Source organism: Schistocerca piceifrons, chromosome 3 (genome assembly GCF_021461385.2).
Source record: "Schistocerca piceifrons isolate TAMUIC-IGC-003096 chromosome 3, iqSchPice1.1, whole genome shotgun sequence".
In the NCBI taxonomy this organism is placed as follows: domain Eukaryota; kingdom Metazoa; phylum Arthropoda; class Insecta; order Orthoptera; family Acrididae; genus Schistocerca; species Schistocerca piceifrons.
This window is the reverse complement of record NC_060140.1, coordinates 350,416,454-350,430,261: the sequence shown is the minus strand read 5'-3', so window position 1 is coordinate 350,430,261 and position 13,808 is coordinate 350,416,454. Positions and strand designations below refer to the sequence as shown.

The 13,808-nt window shown below is 42.4% G+C and overlaps 1 protein-coding gene across 1 annotated transcript in view; it reads left to right on the top strand.

Moving 5' to 3' along the window:
- LOC124788655 (aminopeptidase N-like) overlaps positions 1 to 13,808 on the top strand; it is a 94,435-nt gene that overhangs the window by 45,370 nt on the left and 35,257 nt on the right. Inside the window, exon 7 of the mRNA XM_047255932.1 lies at positions 11,379 to 11,562. Within this exon, the coding sequence (XP_047111888.1) occupies positions 11,379 to 11,562 (184 nt within the window). The remainder of the gene's footprint in view (positions 1 to 11,378; positions 11,563 to 13,808) is intronic.

Here is a 13,808-nt window from a genome sequence, read left to right as displayed (position 1 = left end):
AGTCCGCGCAACCACTCATGCACCGCGTGGCGTGCCTCTACATCAGAACCGAACTTCTTTCCTCCCATTGCGTCTTTGAGTGATCCAAACATATGGAAATCACTTGGGGCAAGGTCTGGTGAGTATGGTGGATGAGGAAGACACTCAAAATGCAGATCTGTGATTGTTGCAACTGTTGTACGGGCAGTGTGGGGCCTTGCATTGTCATGTTGCAAAAGGACACTTGCTGACAACAATCCACGTCGCTTTGATTTGATTGCAGGCCTCAGATGATGTTATAGGAGATCTGTGTATGATGCACTGGTGACAGTGGTTCCTCTAGGCATATAATGCTCCAAAATGACTACTTTTTCGTCCCAAAAGAGAGTCAGCATAACCCTCCCTGCTGATGGTTCTGTTCGAAACTTCGTTGGTTTTGGTGATGAGGAGTGGCGCCATTCCTTGCTCTCTCTCTTCGTTTCCGGTTGGTGGAAGTGAACCCAGGTTTCGTCCCCAGTAACGATTCTTGCAAGGAAGCCATCACCTTCTCGTTCAAAGCGCCGAAGAAGTTCTTCACAAGCATCAACACGTCGTTCTCTCATTTCAGGAGTCAGCTGCCGTGGCACCCATCTTGCAGACACTTTGTGAAACTTAAGCACATCACGCACAATGTGGTGTGCTGACCCATGATCAATCTACAAACATGCTACAATGTTATTCAGTGTCACTCGATGGTTTTCCTTCACTATGGCTTCAACTGTTGCAATGTTCTGTGGAGTCACAACTCGTTGTGCCTGACCTGGACGAGGACCATCTTCCACTGCGAACTTACTACTCCATTCGTAGACTTGCTGCTGTGACAAACATCGATCTCGGTACCGAACCTTCATTCGTCGATGAATTTCAATAGGTTTCACACCTTCACTACGCAAAAACCGAATAACAGAACGCTGTTCTTCCCTGGTGCAAGTCGCAATTGGGGCGGCCATGTTTATACTGATACTGCATCTGCACTATGCTGCCACCTACAGGCCATTCTGCACACTGTTTGTAGCACTCTTACCAATTTACAGGATAACGACGCGAAATTTCTATTTGTTATAACAAATTTAAGGTTTTCATTTGACTCACCCTCGTACACTGAGGTGACGAAGGTCACGAATAGGTCACGAATGGTGATATGCACAGACACAGGTGGCGGTAATATCTCGTACACAAGGTATAAAATGGCAGTACATTGGCACAGCTGTCATTTGTACTTAGATGATTAATATGAAAAGGTTTCAGAAGCGATTATGGCCGCAAGGCTTTGAACGCAGAATCATAGTTGGAGCTTGGCATACAGGACATTCCGCTTCGGTAATCCTTCCGAGATCCACAGTAACAAGAGTGTGCCGAGAATACCAAATGTTAGGCATTTCCTCTCACCACAGACAACGCAGTGGCCGACGACCTTCACTTAACAACCGAGAGCAGCGGCGTTTGCGTAGAGTTGTCAGTGCTAACGCACAACCAGCACTGCGTCAAGAAACCGCAAAAATAAATGTGGGACGTACGACGAACGTAGCCGTTAGAACAGTGCGGCGAAATTTGGCGTTAGTTGGCTACAGGCAGCAGACGACCGACGCATGTGCCTTTGCTAACAGCACGACATTGCCTGCAGCGCCTCTCCTGGGTTCGTGACCATATCGGTTGGACCCTAGAACACTGGGAAACCGTGGCCTGTTCAGATGAGTTCCGATTTCAATTGGTAATAACTGATGGTATGATTCGACTGTGGCGCAAAGTCATGGAGCCGAGTTGTCAACAAGGCACTGTGCAAACTGGTGGTGGGTACAATAATGGTGTGGACTTACATGGAATGGACTGGGTCCTCTGACCCAACTGAACCTTCATTGATTCTAAATGGTTCTTAAGTAGTCTTGGAGACCATTTGCAGCTACTCGTGGACTTCATGTTCCCAAACGACGAAGGAATTTTTATGGATGAAAAATTGGCCAATGAAAAATTGGAAACGTGATGGTACGCATTTCTCCTCCTTAAACGAAGCATACCAACAACGTTTCACCAGGCAACGCCGGCAACTACTGTTTGTGTATGAGAAATCGGTTGGAAACTTTCCTCATGTCAGCACGTTGTAGGTGTCGCCACCGGCGCCAACCTTGTGTGAATGCTCTGAAAAGCTAATCATTTGCATATCACAGCATCTTCTTCCTGTCGGTTAAATTTCGCGTCTGTAGCACGTCATCTTCGTGGTGTAGCAATTTTAATGGCCATGTATGACAAGACATATTTTCCCAGGGAAGACAATGACTGTATTATGGCCGAATCTGATCTCTGAGGATCGCTTCGTACACAACGTTCGTGCCGCACACCGGTAGCACGTGGAGGTCTGCAGTCTGTACGACGATTATTTATGATGGTGTTGCGACACCATTCGCGTCATATATTCACCACAGAGACTCACAAACGATCCATAAATCTCAAGATTTCCGGAAACTGGAGTTCACCATTTTTTGCAGCTGGATTAAAGTACTCTCTTTGTTCGCGACAGCGGTGAATGAACTTTTAAAGTAGCCCGTCAGCGCGCTTACTTCACTCGTGCATCACAAAAAAATGTTCAAATGAGTGTGAAATCTCATGGGACTTAACTACTATGGTCATCAGTCCCTAATCTTACACACTACTTAACCTAAATTATCCCAAGGACAAACACACACACCCATGCCCGAGCGAGGACTCGAACCTCAGTCGGACCAGCCGCACAGTCCATGACTGCAGCGCCTTAGACCACTCGGCTAATTCCGCGCGGCGTGCATCACAAAAGGGCGTAAAACACGAGATACGCTCTACAAACGATACATCCAAGAGTTGGTTATAAAGTCACTCGACAGTGCATGATTAGTGTTTCCCATTATGTTCATTTCCTATGCAGAAAACAACTAAATATTTGAATAAATAATGGTAGTGCTTCATTGTATTTAAAACAGTCTCATTTGAATAAGGACATCAACTCAAATGCTCAAACTATACAACTTGTCTGTTTGTTTGATCATTTATTTCGCTTGATCTTTATTTAATTCTACTTTCCACTACCATTCCATTCTCCTGTTTCATTAATTGTAACTGGTGGGATTGACATATGTTTTAGGCGACCAATTCATATCTAGAGGGTTGAACTACAAAATTTTCTGTTCTTACTGTATGCTCGATCATTTGGTTTCATCTGGACTGAAAATAAGGAAAACATATACGTGATATACAGTGTCGTACAAGTGGTACACAGTATGACTCTCTCCCACAGTTTGAATTTCCATCATCAACACAAAAGCAGTGCGATGACATTGAAGAAAGACATACTAAGATATTAAGTTCCTAAAACTGGAATATTACCTGAAAATATCTAATACATGTGCTTTCTTTGTACAAGATTTTCTCCCTCTCTTTCGTATTCACGGTTCAATAGCAGCTAAGGCGGACTCGTAGTCCGACTGTCTCACCTGTTCAAACAGGCTTAGTATACCATCCTTAAAATTAAATAAAACAGTTGACAGTCATCATTATCAATAAATACACCTCTGTTATGATTTACAGCATTAGCTCTCATGAGATAAGTCATGGAATATCTCTTAATAACGTGTCAGACCTCCTTTTGTCCGTCGAAGTGCCACAACTCAACGTGGCATGGACTCTCCAGGTCGCTGGATGCCCCATGCAGAAATATTGAGCCTTGCTGCCTCTCTATCCGCCCATAATTGCGAAAGTGCTGACGGTGAAGAATTTTGTGAACGAACTGACCTAACGATTATGTCCCATGAATGTTAGATGGGATTCAAGTTGGGTGATCTGAATGGCTAAGTAATTCGCTCGGATTGTCCAGAACGTTCTACAAACCAATCGCGACAACTGCGGCATGGTAACGCGGTGCATTATCATCCATAAAAATTCAGTAGTTGTTTATATTGAAGAGAATATATATAGAAGAGAATGTTGATGAAGATGAAATAGGAGATATGATACAGCGTGAAGAGTTTGACAGAGCAGTGAAAGACCTGAGTCGAAACAAGGCGCCGGGAGTAGACAGCATTGCACTAGAACTACTGACGGCCTTGCGAGAGCCAGGCCTAACAAAACTCTACCATCTAGTGAGCAAGATGTATGAGACAGGCGAAATACCCTCGGATTTCAAGAAGAATATAATAATTCCAATCCCAAAGAAAGCAGGTGTTGACAGATGTGAATATTACCGAACTATCAGTTTAATAAGCCACAGCTGCAAAATACTAACGCGAATTCTTAACAGACGAATGGAAAAACTGGTAGAAGCCGACCTCGGGGAAGATCAGTTTGGATTCCGTAGAAATGTTGGAACCCGTGAGACAATACTGACCCTACGACTTATCTTAGAAGAAAGATTAAGGAAAGGCAAACCTACGTTTCTAGCATTTGTAAACTTAGAGAAAGCTTTTGACAATGTTGATTGGAATACTCTCGTTCAAATTCCGAGGGTGGCAGGGGTAAAATACAGGGAGCGAAAGGCTATTTACAATTTGTACAGAAAGCAGATGGCAGCTATAAGAGTCGAGGGGCACGAAAGGGAAGCAGTGGTTGGGAAGAGAGTGAGACAATATTGTAGCCTCTCCCCGATGTTATTCAATCTGTATATTGAGCAAGCAGTGAAGGAAACAAAAGAAAAATTCGGAGTAGATATTAAAATCCATGGTGAAGAAATAAAAACTTTTAGGTTCGCCGATGACATTGTAATTCTGTCAGAGACAGCAAAGGACTTGGAAGAGCAGCTGAACGGAATGGACAGTGTGTAGAAAGGACCGTATAAGATGAACATCAACAAAAGCAAAACGAGAATAATGGAATGTAGTCAAATTAAATCGGGCGATTCTGCGGGAATTAGATTAGGAGATGAGACGCTGAAAGTAGTAAATGAGTTTTGCTATTTGGGGAGCAAAATAACTATCGATGGTCGAAGTAGAGAGGATATAAAATGTAGACTGGCAATGGCAAGGAAAGCGTTTCTGAAGAAGAGGAATTTGGTTACATCAAGTAGAGATTTAAGTGTCAGGAAGTCGTTTCTGAAAGTATTTGTATGGAGTGTAGCCATGTATGGAAGTGAAACGTGGGCAATAAATAGTTTAGACAAAAAGAGAATAGAAGCTTTCGAAATGTGGTGCTACAGAAGAATGCTGAAGATTAGATGGGTAGATCACATAATGAGGAGGTATTGAATAGAATTGGAGAGAAGAGAAATTGGTGGCACACAACTTGACTAGAGAAAGGGCATATTCTGAGGCATCAAGAGATCACCAATTTAGTATTGAAGGGCAGCGTGGAGGGTAAAAATCGTAGAGGGAGACCAAGAGATGATTACACTAAACAGATTCAGAAGGATGTAGGTTGCAGTAGGTACTGGGAGATGAAGATGCTTGCACAGGATAGAGTTGCATGGAGAGCTGCATCAAACCAGTATCTGGACTGAAGACCACAACAACATGTGTCTGCACGACATTTACCTCTTACCACCTGAAATTGGCACTCATTTGACAAGGCCACGGTTTCCCAGTCGTCTAGGGTCGAACCGATACGGTCAGAAGCCCAGGAGAGGCGCTGCAGGCGATATCGTGCTGTTAGCAACGGCATTCGCGTCGGTCATCTGCTGCCACAACCCATTAAAGGCAAATTTAGCCGCTCTGTCCAAACAGACGCGTTTATCGTACGACCCATTTGAGTTCCGCGCTGCCTGTCTGTTAGCACTGACAATAATACGCAAACGACCTGCTCTTGGTAGTTAAGTGAAGGCCATCGGCCAATGCGTTGTCCTTAGTGAGAGGTAATGTCTGCAATTTGTCATTCTCGGCACACTCTTGACACTGTGGATCTCGGAGCATTAAATTGCCTAACGGTTTCCGAAACGGAATGTCCCATGCGTCTAGCTCCAACTACTATTCCGCGTTCAAAGCCTGTTCATTCATGTCGTGCGGCCATTATTACGTTGGAATCCTTTTCACAGGTATCGCCTCACTACAAATGACAGCTCCGCCAATGCATTGACCTTTTATGCCATGTGTATGCGATACTACCGCCATCTGTATATGTACATATTGCTGTCGCATAACTTTTGTCACTTCAGTGGAAATCATTTAGAAATGCAACTAAAAGGAAGTACGGGGGTGCAAAAGAAAATTGGCTACAGGAAATATGTGAAGAAATCTAAATGAAAACTGTCGTTGCACGGACAGATTCAGCACACAGAAAGGACAAAATAACTTTTGGAGAACGTAAAAGGTAAGGCGTCAACATTAAGAGAGCAAGAGGAATACCATTCTTAAACCGAGAGGAGAGAACTGATTTGTCAAAGCAGTGTACTAAGGACGCCTACAGAGACGAAGAACTGTCTGATAATGTATATGAAATGGCTATCGAGATTAAGAGAACAAGGATTCCAGAGTTAGAGTGAGAGATGTGTGAGAATTATGATCAGACAATACAGAAAGTGCAAATAACATTCCTTCAGAATTTCTCAAATAATTCGTGAAGGTGCAACCAAAAATTTTCCAAGTTAGTGTGTTGAAACTGTGATACGGATGACATAGCATCGGACTTATGGAAGAATACCATCCACACATTTTCAAAGACAACTAGGGCAGATCAACGCGAGAACTATCGTACAGTCAGCTTGACATCTATTGCACCCGGTTTGCTGGCCATAATGATACACAGAGGATTAAAGAAACTGAAAATGTGTTAGACGATGATCAGTTTGGGTTTATAAATAGTAAATCCACCACATAGACAGTTCTGACGTTCCGCTTGATAATGAGGACAAGACACATTCCCAGAATTAGCTGACGGAAAAAGCAATCGAGAACGTCAAATGCTGCAAGATGAATTTACAGAGAAATAGGTATAAATTGTAGGTAAAGACAGATAATATACAACGATAAAACATGTACGAGAACCAAGAGGGATCAATGATAATGGAAGGCCAAAAGAGTAGCGCTCGGTTTGAAAAAGAGAATAAGGCGAGGATGCAGTCTCTCTGTTCTGCTCTTCAACCTGTTTAACGAAGAAGCAATGAAGAAAATAAAAGAAAGGAGCAGTGATGAGCTTAGCAAATGTCATTGCTGTCCTCTATGATAATGGGTAAAATTACGGAGTCTGTTTAATGGAATGAACTGAACACAGAATATGGACTAAAAGTGTATTAAAGAAAGACGAATGTATTGAGGAACAGCAGAAATTACGTTTCTCACAAACTTAACATCTGAAGTGCGGATCACGCAATAGACCCAGTAAAAGAATTCTGCAACCTTGGAAGCGAAATAACACTTGGCAGATGAGGAGAAGGGCACAAGAAATAGACTAGCACTATCAAACAGAGCATTCCTCCTTAAAAGAAGGCTGCTAGTATCAAAAATCGCAATTGGCTAGAGACAGAAATGTAAATTAAATGGACTAATAAGACAAGAAATGAGGTACGCCACAGAGTCGGTGAGGAAAGGAACATGTGGCAAGTGATGATTAGAAGTTATAGAATAAAGTGACGATTATTAATGCTGAAGATCTGATTTCAGGCAGATAAGACAAGAAATGAGGCACGCCACAGAATCGGTGAGGAAAGGCACATGTGGCAAGTGCTGATTAGACGTTATAGGATAACGTGACGTTTATTAATGCTGAAGATCTGATTTCAGGCAGATACGGTCAGTGACACCCATAACCGTGGGTTTGATTACCACAGGTTTGGTTCTGTTGGAGGTGCCTTCGCCTTTCTCCGCCCTTTGAAGGGACTTGCCCAGCCTGTTGGACGTGGACTACCAACCACCGTGCAACGCGATATTTTTCACATTGTGAAAGTTTAAACAACTGATAAGTCATAGACAAAAACCCTACGACGAGCAGTGACTGAACCACCTAGCCATCCAGAAGTCGACCTTGATTGTACGCGAGTGCAGGCTTTCTCGGGGAATTTCATACATGAAGTCTTCACGGGTTGTCAGCCGAGTAGCATCGTCGTCTTCATGCGAAGATGATGGAGACGCATTCCATCGAAAAGTTGTTACGAGACGACGATGCTACTCGGCTGACAACCCGTGAAGACTTCATATATTCAACCTTGATTGTTTTCCAAAATCCCTTACATACAATTTTCCTGTCATCACCTGAAATAGAAGCAAATAAAATAAAGTCGCAAACTTCATTCTCGTCTACATCTACATGATTACTCTGAAATTCACTACTAAGTGTCCGACAGAGAGTTCATCGAACCACTTTCCAGCCATTTCTCTACCGTAGACTCTCGAACAGCGCGCGGGAAGGACGAACACATAAATCTTTCCGTGCTTGCTCTGATATCTCTTATATTATTATTATGATCTTTCCTCCGTATGTAAATGGCGTCAACAAAATATTTTCACTCTCTGAGGACAAAGTTGGTGAATCAAATTTCATGATAAGAATCTGCCTTTGCTTTAATAACGGCCACCCCAATTCGTGCACCATGTCCGCGCCACTATCTCCCCTATTTTGCGACAGTACAAAACGAGCTGCCCTTCTTTGAATTTTCTCGATGTCCTCCGTCCATCCTATCTGATGGTGGTCCCACACCGCACATCAATACTCCAGAAGAGGGAGGACAAGCGTAGTGCAAGCAGTCTCTTTAGTAGACCTGTTGCATTTTCTAAGTGTTCTATCAATAAAACGCAGTCTTTGGTTTGCTTTCGCCACTACATTATCTATGCGATGGTTCCAATTTAAGTTACTCATAGTTGTAATCCCCAAGTATTTAGTTGAATTTACATCCTTTAGATTTGTGTGATATGTCCTGTAACCGAAATTTAGGAATTCGTTGTAGTACTCGTGTGGATGACTTCACGCTTTTCATTATTTAGAGTCAATTGCCTCTTTTCGCACCATACAGATATTTTGTCTAAATCGTTTTGCAATTTGTTTTGATCACCTGATGACTTTATAAGACGGTAAATTACAGCATCATCTGCAAACAACCTACGAGGGCTGCTCACATTGTCTCCTACGCCGTTTATCTATACCAGGAACAGCAACAGCAGAGGACCTACGACACTTCCTCGGGGAACGCCAGATATTACTTCTGTTTTACTCGATGACTTACTACGAACTGTAACCTTTCTAACAGGAAATCACGATTCCAGCCACACAACTGAGACTATACTCAGAAGGCACGCAATTTGATTGGAAGTCGCTTGTGAAGAACGGTGTGAAAAGCCTTTTGGAAATCTAAAAACATGGAATCAATTTGACATCCCTTGTCGATAGCGTTCATTACTCCGTGAGAATAAAGAGCTATTTAAGTTTCACAAGAACGATGTTTTCTGAACCCGTGTAGGCTATTTGTTAATAAATCGTTCATTTCGAGGTAACCCATAATATTCGAACACAGTATATGTTATAAAATCCCATCGCAAATCGACTTTAGCAGTATTCGACCGTAATTCAGCAGATTAATCCTATTTCCTTTCTTCGGTATTGGTGTGAGTTGTGCAGTATAAGTTTTGTTACCTTGTAAATTAATTTTAACGTTTCTTGGTGGTATATTAGTCCTATTTATTTATATTAAAAGAATTGCATCAAACGAAATATTTTTGCTGACGCATAAATTAATTTCAGTTGTACTTTTAAATTTTACCGCTGTAGTGAGCCAGCTATCAAAGTTTCATCTTATAAATAAATTTTGTTATTTGAGAATGGTGTAGAGACAGTGACGCAAAAACAGATTTGACGCCAGTTGCCATTACTCTGTACTCAACGGTCACACTCAGTCTGATGGTAATAGCTGCCGCCCGCAAACTTTCCAGTTAAGTTACTTTCGCTATCATAAGAAAAACAGGGGTTTAGAATTGACGTGGGCTAAACAACCGGAGATCTTGCGTTGTCCTCTTTGTACTAGCGGATTATTAGTTTATTTAATTTTCATAGCGAATTAAATTTTTTTGTCTAGCTCGTACATTTCATGAAAATATAATTGAAACCTACGTGTTGAAGTCAAGGGCAACAAGTCATCTGCATGATACGAATTTTTGAACTGAATGACTCGTTATTTACTGACGATGGTGGTAATATGATTATGAAAAAATTTTGTGAAACAACGTTTTCATCTTTACAGATTATTCATTTACTTGCGCAGGTTAATTGACAAACGGTTCTGTCATTCTTATTTAGCTCTAGTCGGAACCAGTGATCTATCTTCAAAGAGACAAGCTTCAGGGCAGGTAACTTTAACTCTACTGCGAACTACATATTTCGTGAAGCTATTGTCCGAATGCTTTTAACTATGAGCGACCGACGAGATACCACCGCAATCCAACTGCTCAAGCCTCGAAGTTAGAATAAAAATTAAAAATTTTTAAATTCTCTTTTGCCATCATCGAGCATTTGACATGCTATTCATGTTGTGATAGTTGGGCGTTGGGGTTGTTTTTGGGGGAGGAGACCAGACAGCAAGGTCATCGGTCTCATCAGGTTAGGTAGGGAAGGACGGGGAAGGAAGTCAGCCGTGCCCTTTCAAAGGAACCAGCCCGGCATTTGCCTGGAGCGATTTAGGGTTGGTTGGTTGGTTGTTTTGGGGAAGCAGACCAGACAGCGAGGTCATCGGTCTCATCGGATTAGGGAAGGATGGGGAAGGAAGTCGGCCATGCCCTTTCAGAGGAACCATCCCAGCATGTACCTGGAGTGATTTAGGGAAGTCACGGAAAACCTAAATCTGGATGCCCGGATGCGGGATTCAACCGTCTTCCTGCCGAATGCGAGTCCAGTGAGCTAACATTATGCGCCACCTCGCTCGGTGTGATAGTAAAAAGTAATAATACGCAATAAAACATATCATAATATTGTAACACAACAACAGAGATAAATAAAAAGAGACTGATATATATACAAATATAACAAAGAGTAAAAGTTAGAATGTGAGGTTTTTCTTTTGCATAATCATAGTAAGTAAATTTTGCATAACATTCCTGAAGAATTTTTGTAAGCTATATATACAGCTATGATGCATCTTTGTCAACCATTTTTTACATGAATTATAATAATGAAATGACTGCCTATATATGCAGCTCTCCTGATTTTCTTTTGTATAGAGTGAACAGTGATGGGACTGTCGTTACACTCACTTTCTTGAAAAGTGTTGTACAGGACATACGGTTTTACAAAGGCCTGCTATACATTCTACTGCCTTCTTTGCCACTTAAACGCTCTTTTTGCTTGAGAGGTGTTGCACCAGAGCAGTACGCAGTACTATGTAATGTGGCTATGAAAAAATGCCTAGTACCTAAGCATCATGTTTTCAAGTACACATACTTTACGTTTGCCTCAGCAGTGTCTTGACTACCATTAAATTATTTGTACAGTCAGCAGTTCCTGCTGGCCCTGGACAACTACACCTCGGAGGCGACTAAGGAACGGGTGCTGACCTCCATCCAGCACGAGGTGGCTCATCAGTGGTTCGGTGACCTGGTCAGCCCCAACTGGTGGTCCGTGCTTTGGCTTAGTGAAGGTTTAGCCACGTTCTTCGAAAGCTTTGCTTCTGCACTCGTAAGTTGGCAACAAAAATGGTTCATGTTACAGTTTCTTCTCAGCAAAAAACTAAAGGTGTGCCTTTATGTCGGTGATACGTACATTAAGACAAGTAGCCTATTACGAGCTTTGCGTGTCTTAGACCTTACTGAATAAATACGCATTATCTAATCAAAAGCATCCGGACACCTACCAGTGGAAATATGGAATATATTCACCCTTCGCCTTTATGACGACATGGACTGTGCGTGGGACTCTTTTAATGATTTGTCTAAATGTCTGTGGGAGAATGGATGGCCATTCTTCCTCAAGAGTGGAAGTGGAGAAAGTGATGATGGACGCTGGGACCCAGAACGGAGCCGATGCACATCTCAGAGGTTTTAGATTGGATCCAGGTTGGGGCTCTGAAGACGTCAGTCCATTTCAGGAATCCCACTGCCCCACAAACCATTGTCTCACTGATGCTGTTTTATGACTGGGCACGGTGACATACTGAGAGAAACGATCGTTTCCGGACTGTTCCTCTACTGTGCGCAGTACGCATTGCTGTAAAATGTATTCATATTTTTTCGCATTTAGCGTTTTCCTAAGCGCAATAAAGGGACCGCATTCTAAACACGAAAAACACCACCCATTCCGGACTTAGCTGTTGGTACTACACATGTTGCCAGTAACGTTCACAAGACATTCGCTAATCCCAAGTCCTCCAATTGGATTTCCACAGAGTGTAGGTGATTCATCACTCAAAATAACTCGTTTCCATTAATCCACTGTTCATTGGCGAGTCTCTTCATGCAACCTCAAGCGCGGCATAGCGTTAACTACACAAATGCGTGGCTTATAAGGAGCTGTTCGACCAGTTCACCCCATTCTTTTAAACTCCCTACACGCAGTCATTGTGCTAGATGGATTGCTGGTAGTACTTTGGAATACACGATTGAGCTGATTCCATGTGATTTTTTACAAACACCATCCTCGAAGTTCGAAGATTCCTGTCCACCAATATAAGACGTCTGCCTGGTCTCACTTTAACTGTGTCGTTTCTTCTCGTTTCCAATTCGCAAGCACACCACCGGCAGTAGACATGGACAGCTTTCGATGGGTTTAAAAGTCCTTGGTGAATTTGTTATTAAGGTGACATCCAATGGCTAGTTGCGCCACTGAGTTCTCTCTAGCGACACATTCTGCTACTCCCGCCTCCTTTTTATGCGACGGACCAACTGCTCGTGAGATCCAATGGTCAGTTCCACTGAATACAGTGGTGTCCGGATACTTTTGATCAGATATTGTTAACATCTGCAGCCATTTTCCTCAGTTGCTAATAATAGCTTCAATTATGTTTTATCATAAATATGATATTGATAGGCGATGATAATGCAGTTAATATCAGCAACTGTTTTTTCTCAGCTGCTAATAATAACTTCAATTATCATAGTTATAAGAAATGTGACAGCCCTTCCCGTGACTTTTTCTCACTCATATGTAACTAGGTTGTACATCTTAGACGAACCAGAATGAAAAAATACACTATGTGATCAAAAGTATCCGGACACCTGACTGAAAATGACTTACAAGTCTGTGGCGCCCTCCATCGGTAATGCTGGAATTCAATATGGTGTTGGCTCATCCTTAGCCTTGATGACAGCTTCCACTCTCGCAGGCATACGTTCAATCAGGTGCCTCTTTAACTGTCGGCGGTCTCTGTCAGTCATCGGACGAGGTCGGTAAGTACGGTTTTGGCTGTACGTGTCCCTTCACGTTTCGACTTAACTTGCTATTGTGCTGTAAGTGTCACGCTTCCACTTCACTATCACACCGGATATAGAGGATCTAGGGATGTTTAGGAGTGTGGAAATCTCGCGTACAAACGTGTGACACAAGTGACGCCCAATCACCTGACCATGTTCGATGTCTAATGACTACTGAGGTCTCGGATATGGAGTACCTGACAGTAGGTAGTCGCACAAAGCACCTAATATGAAAAACGTATGTTTTTGGGCGTGTCCAGATACTTTTGATCACATAGTATAATAAATTAATGAATGGATCACGAGAATCTGTGTTAGTGAGGAAGAAAGATTGCAGGGTTTGAAAGGTGAACCGATTTGCTACACTGCTAATGCTGACACGTAGATTTAGAAATGAGGTCAGTCTGTTGTCAATTTCTTGTTACAGTATCGTTAGTGCAATACGCTCTGTTACGGCGGGAAGATAGAGTTCATTGTGAGTGAAAAGAATATTTCGTTTATACTGGAAATGCCACA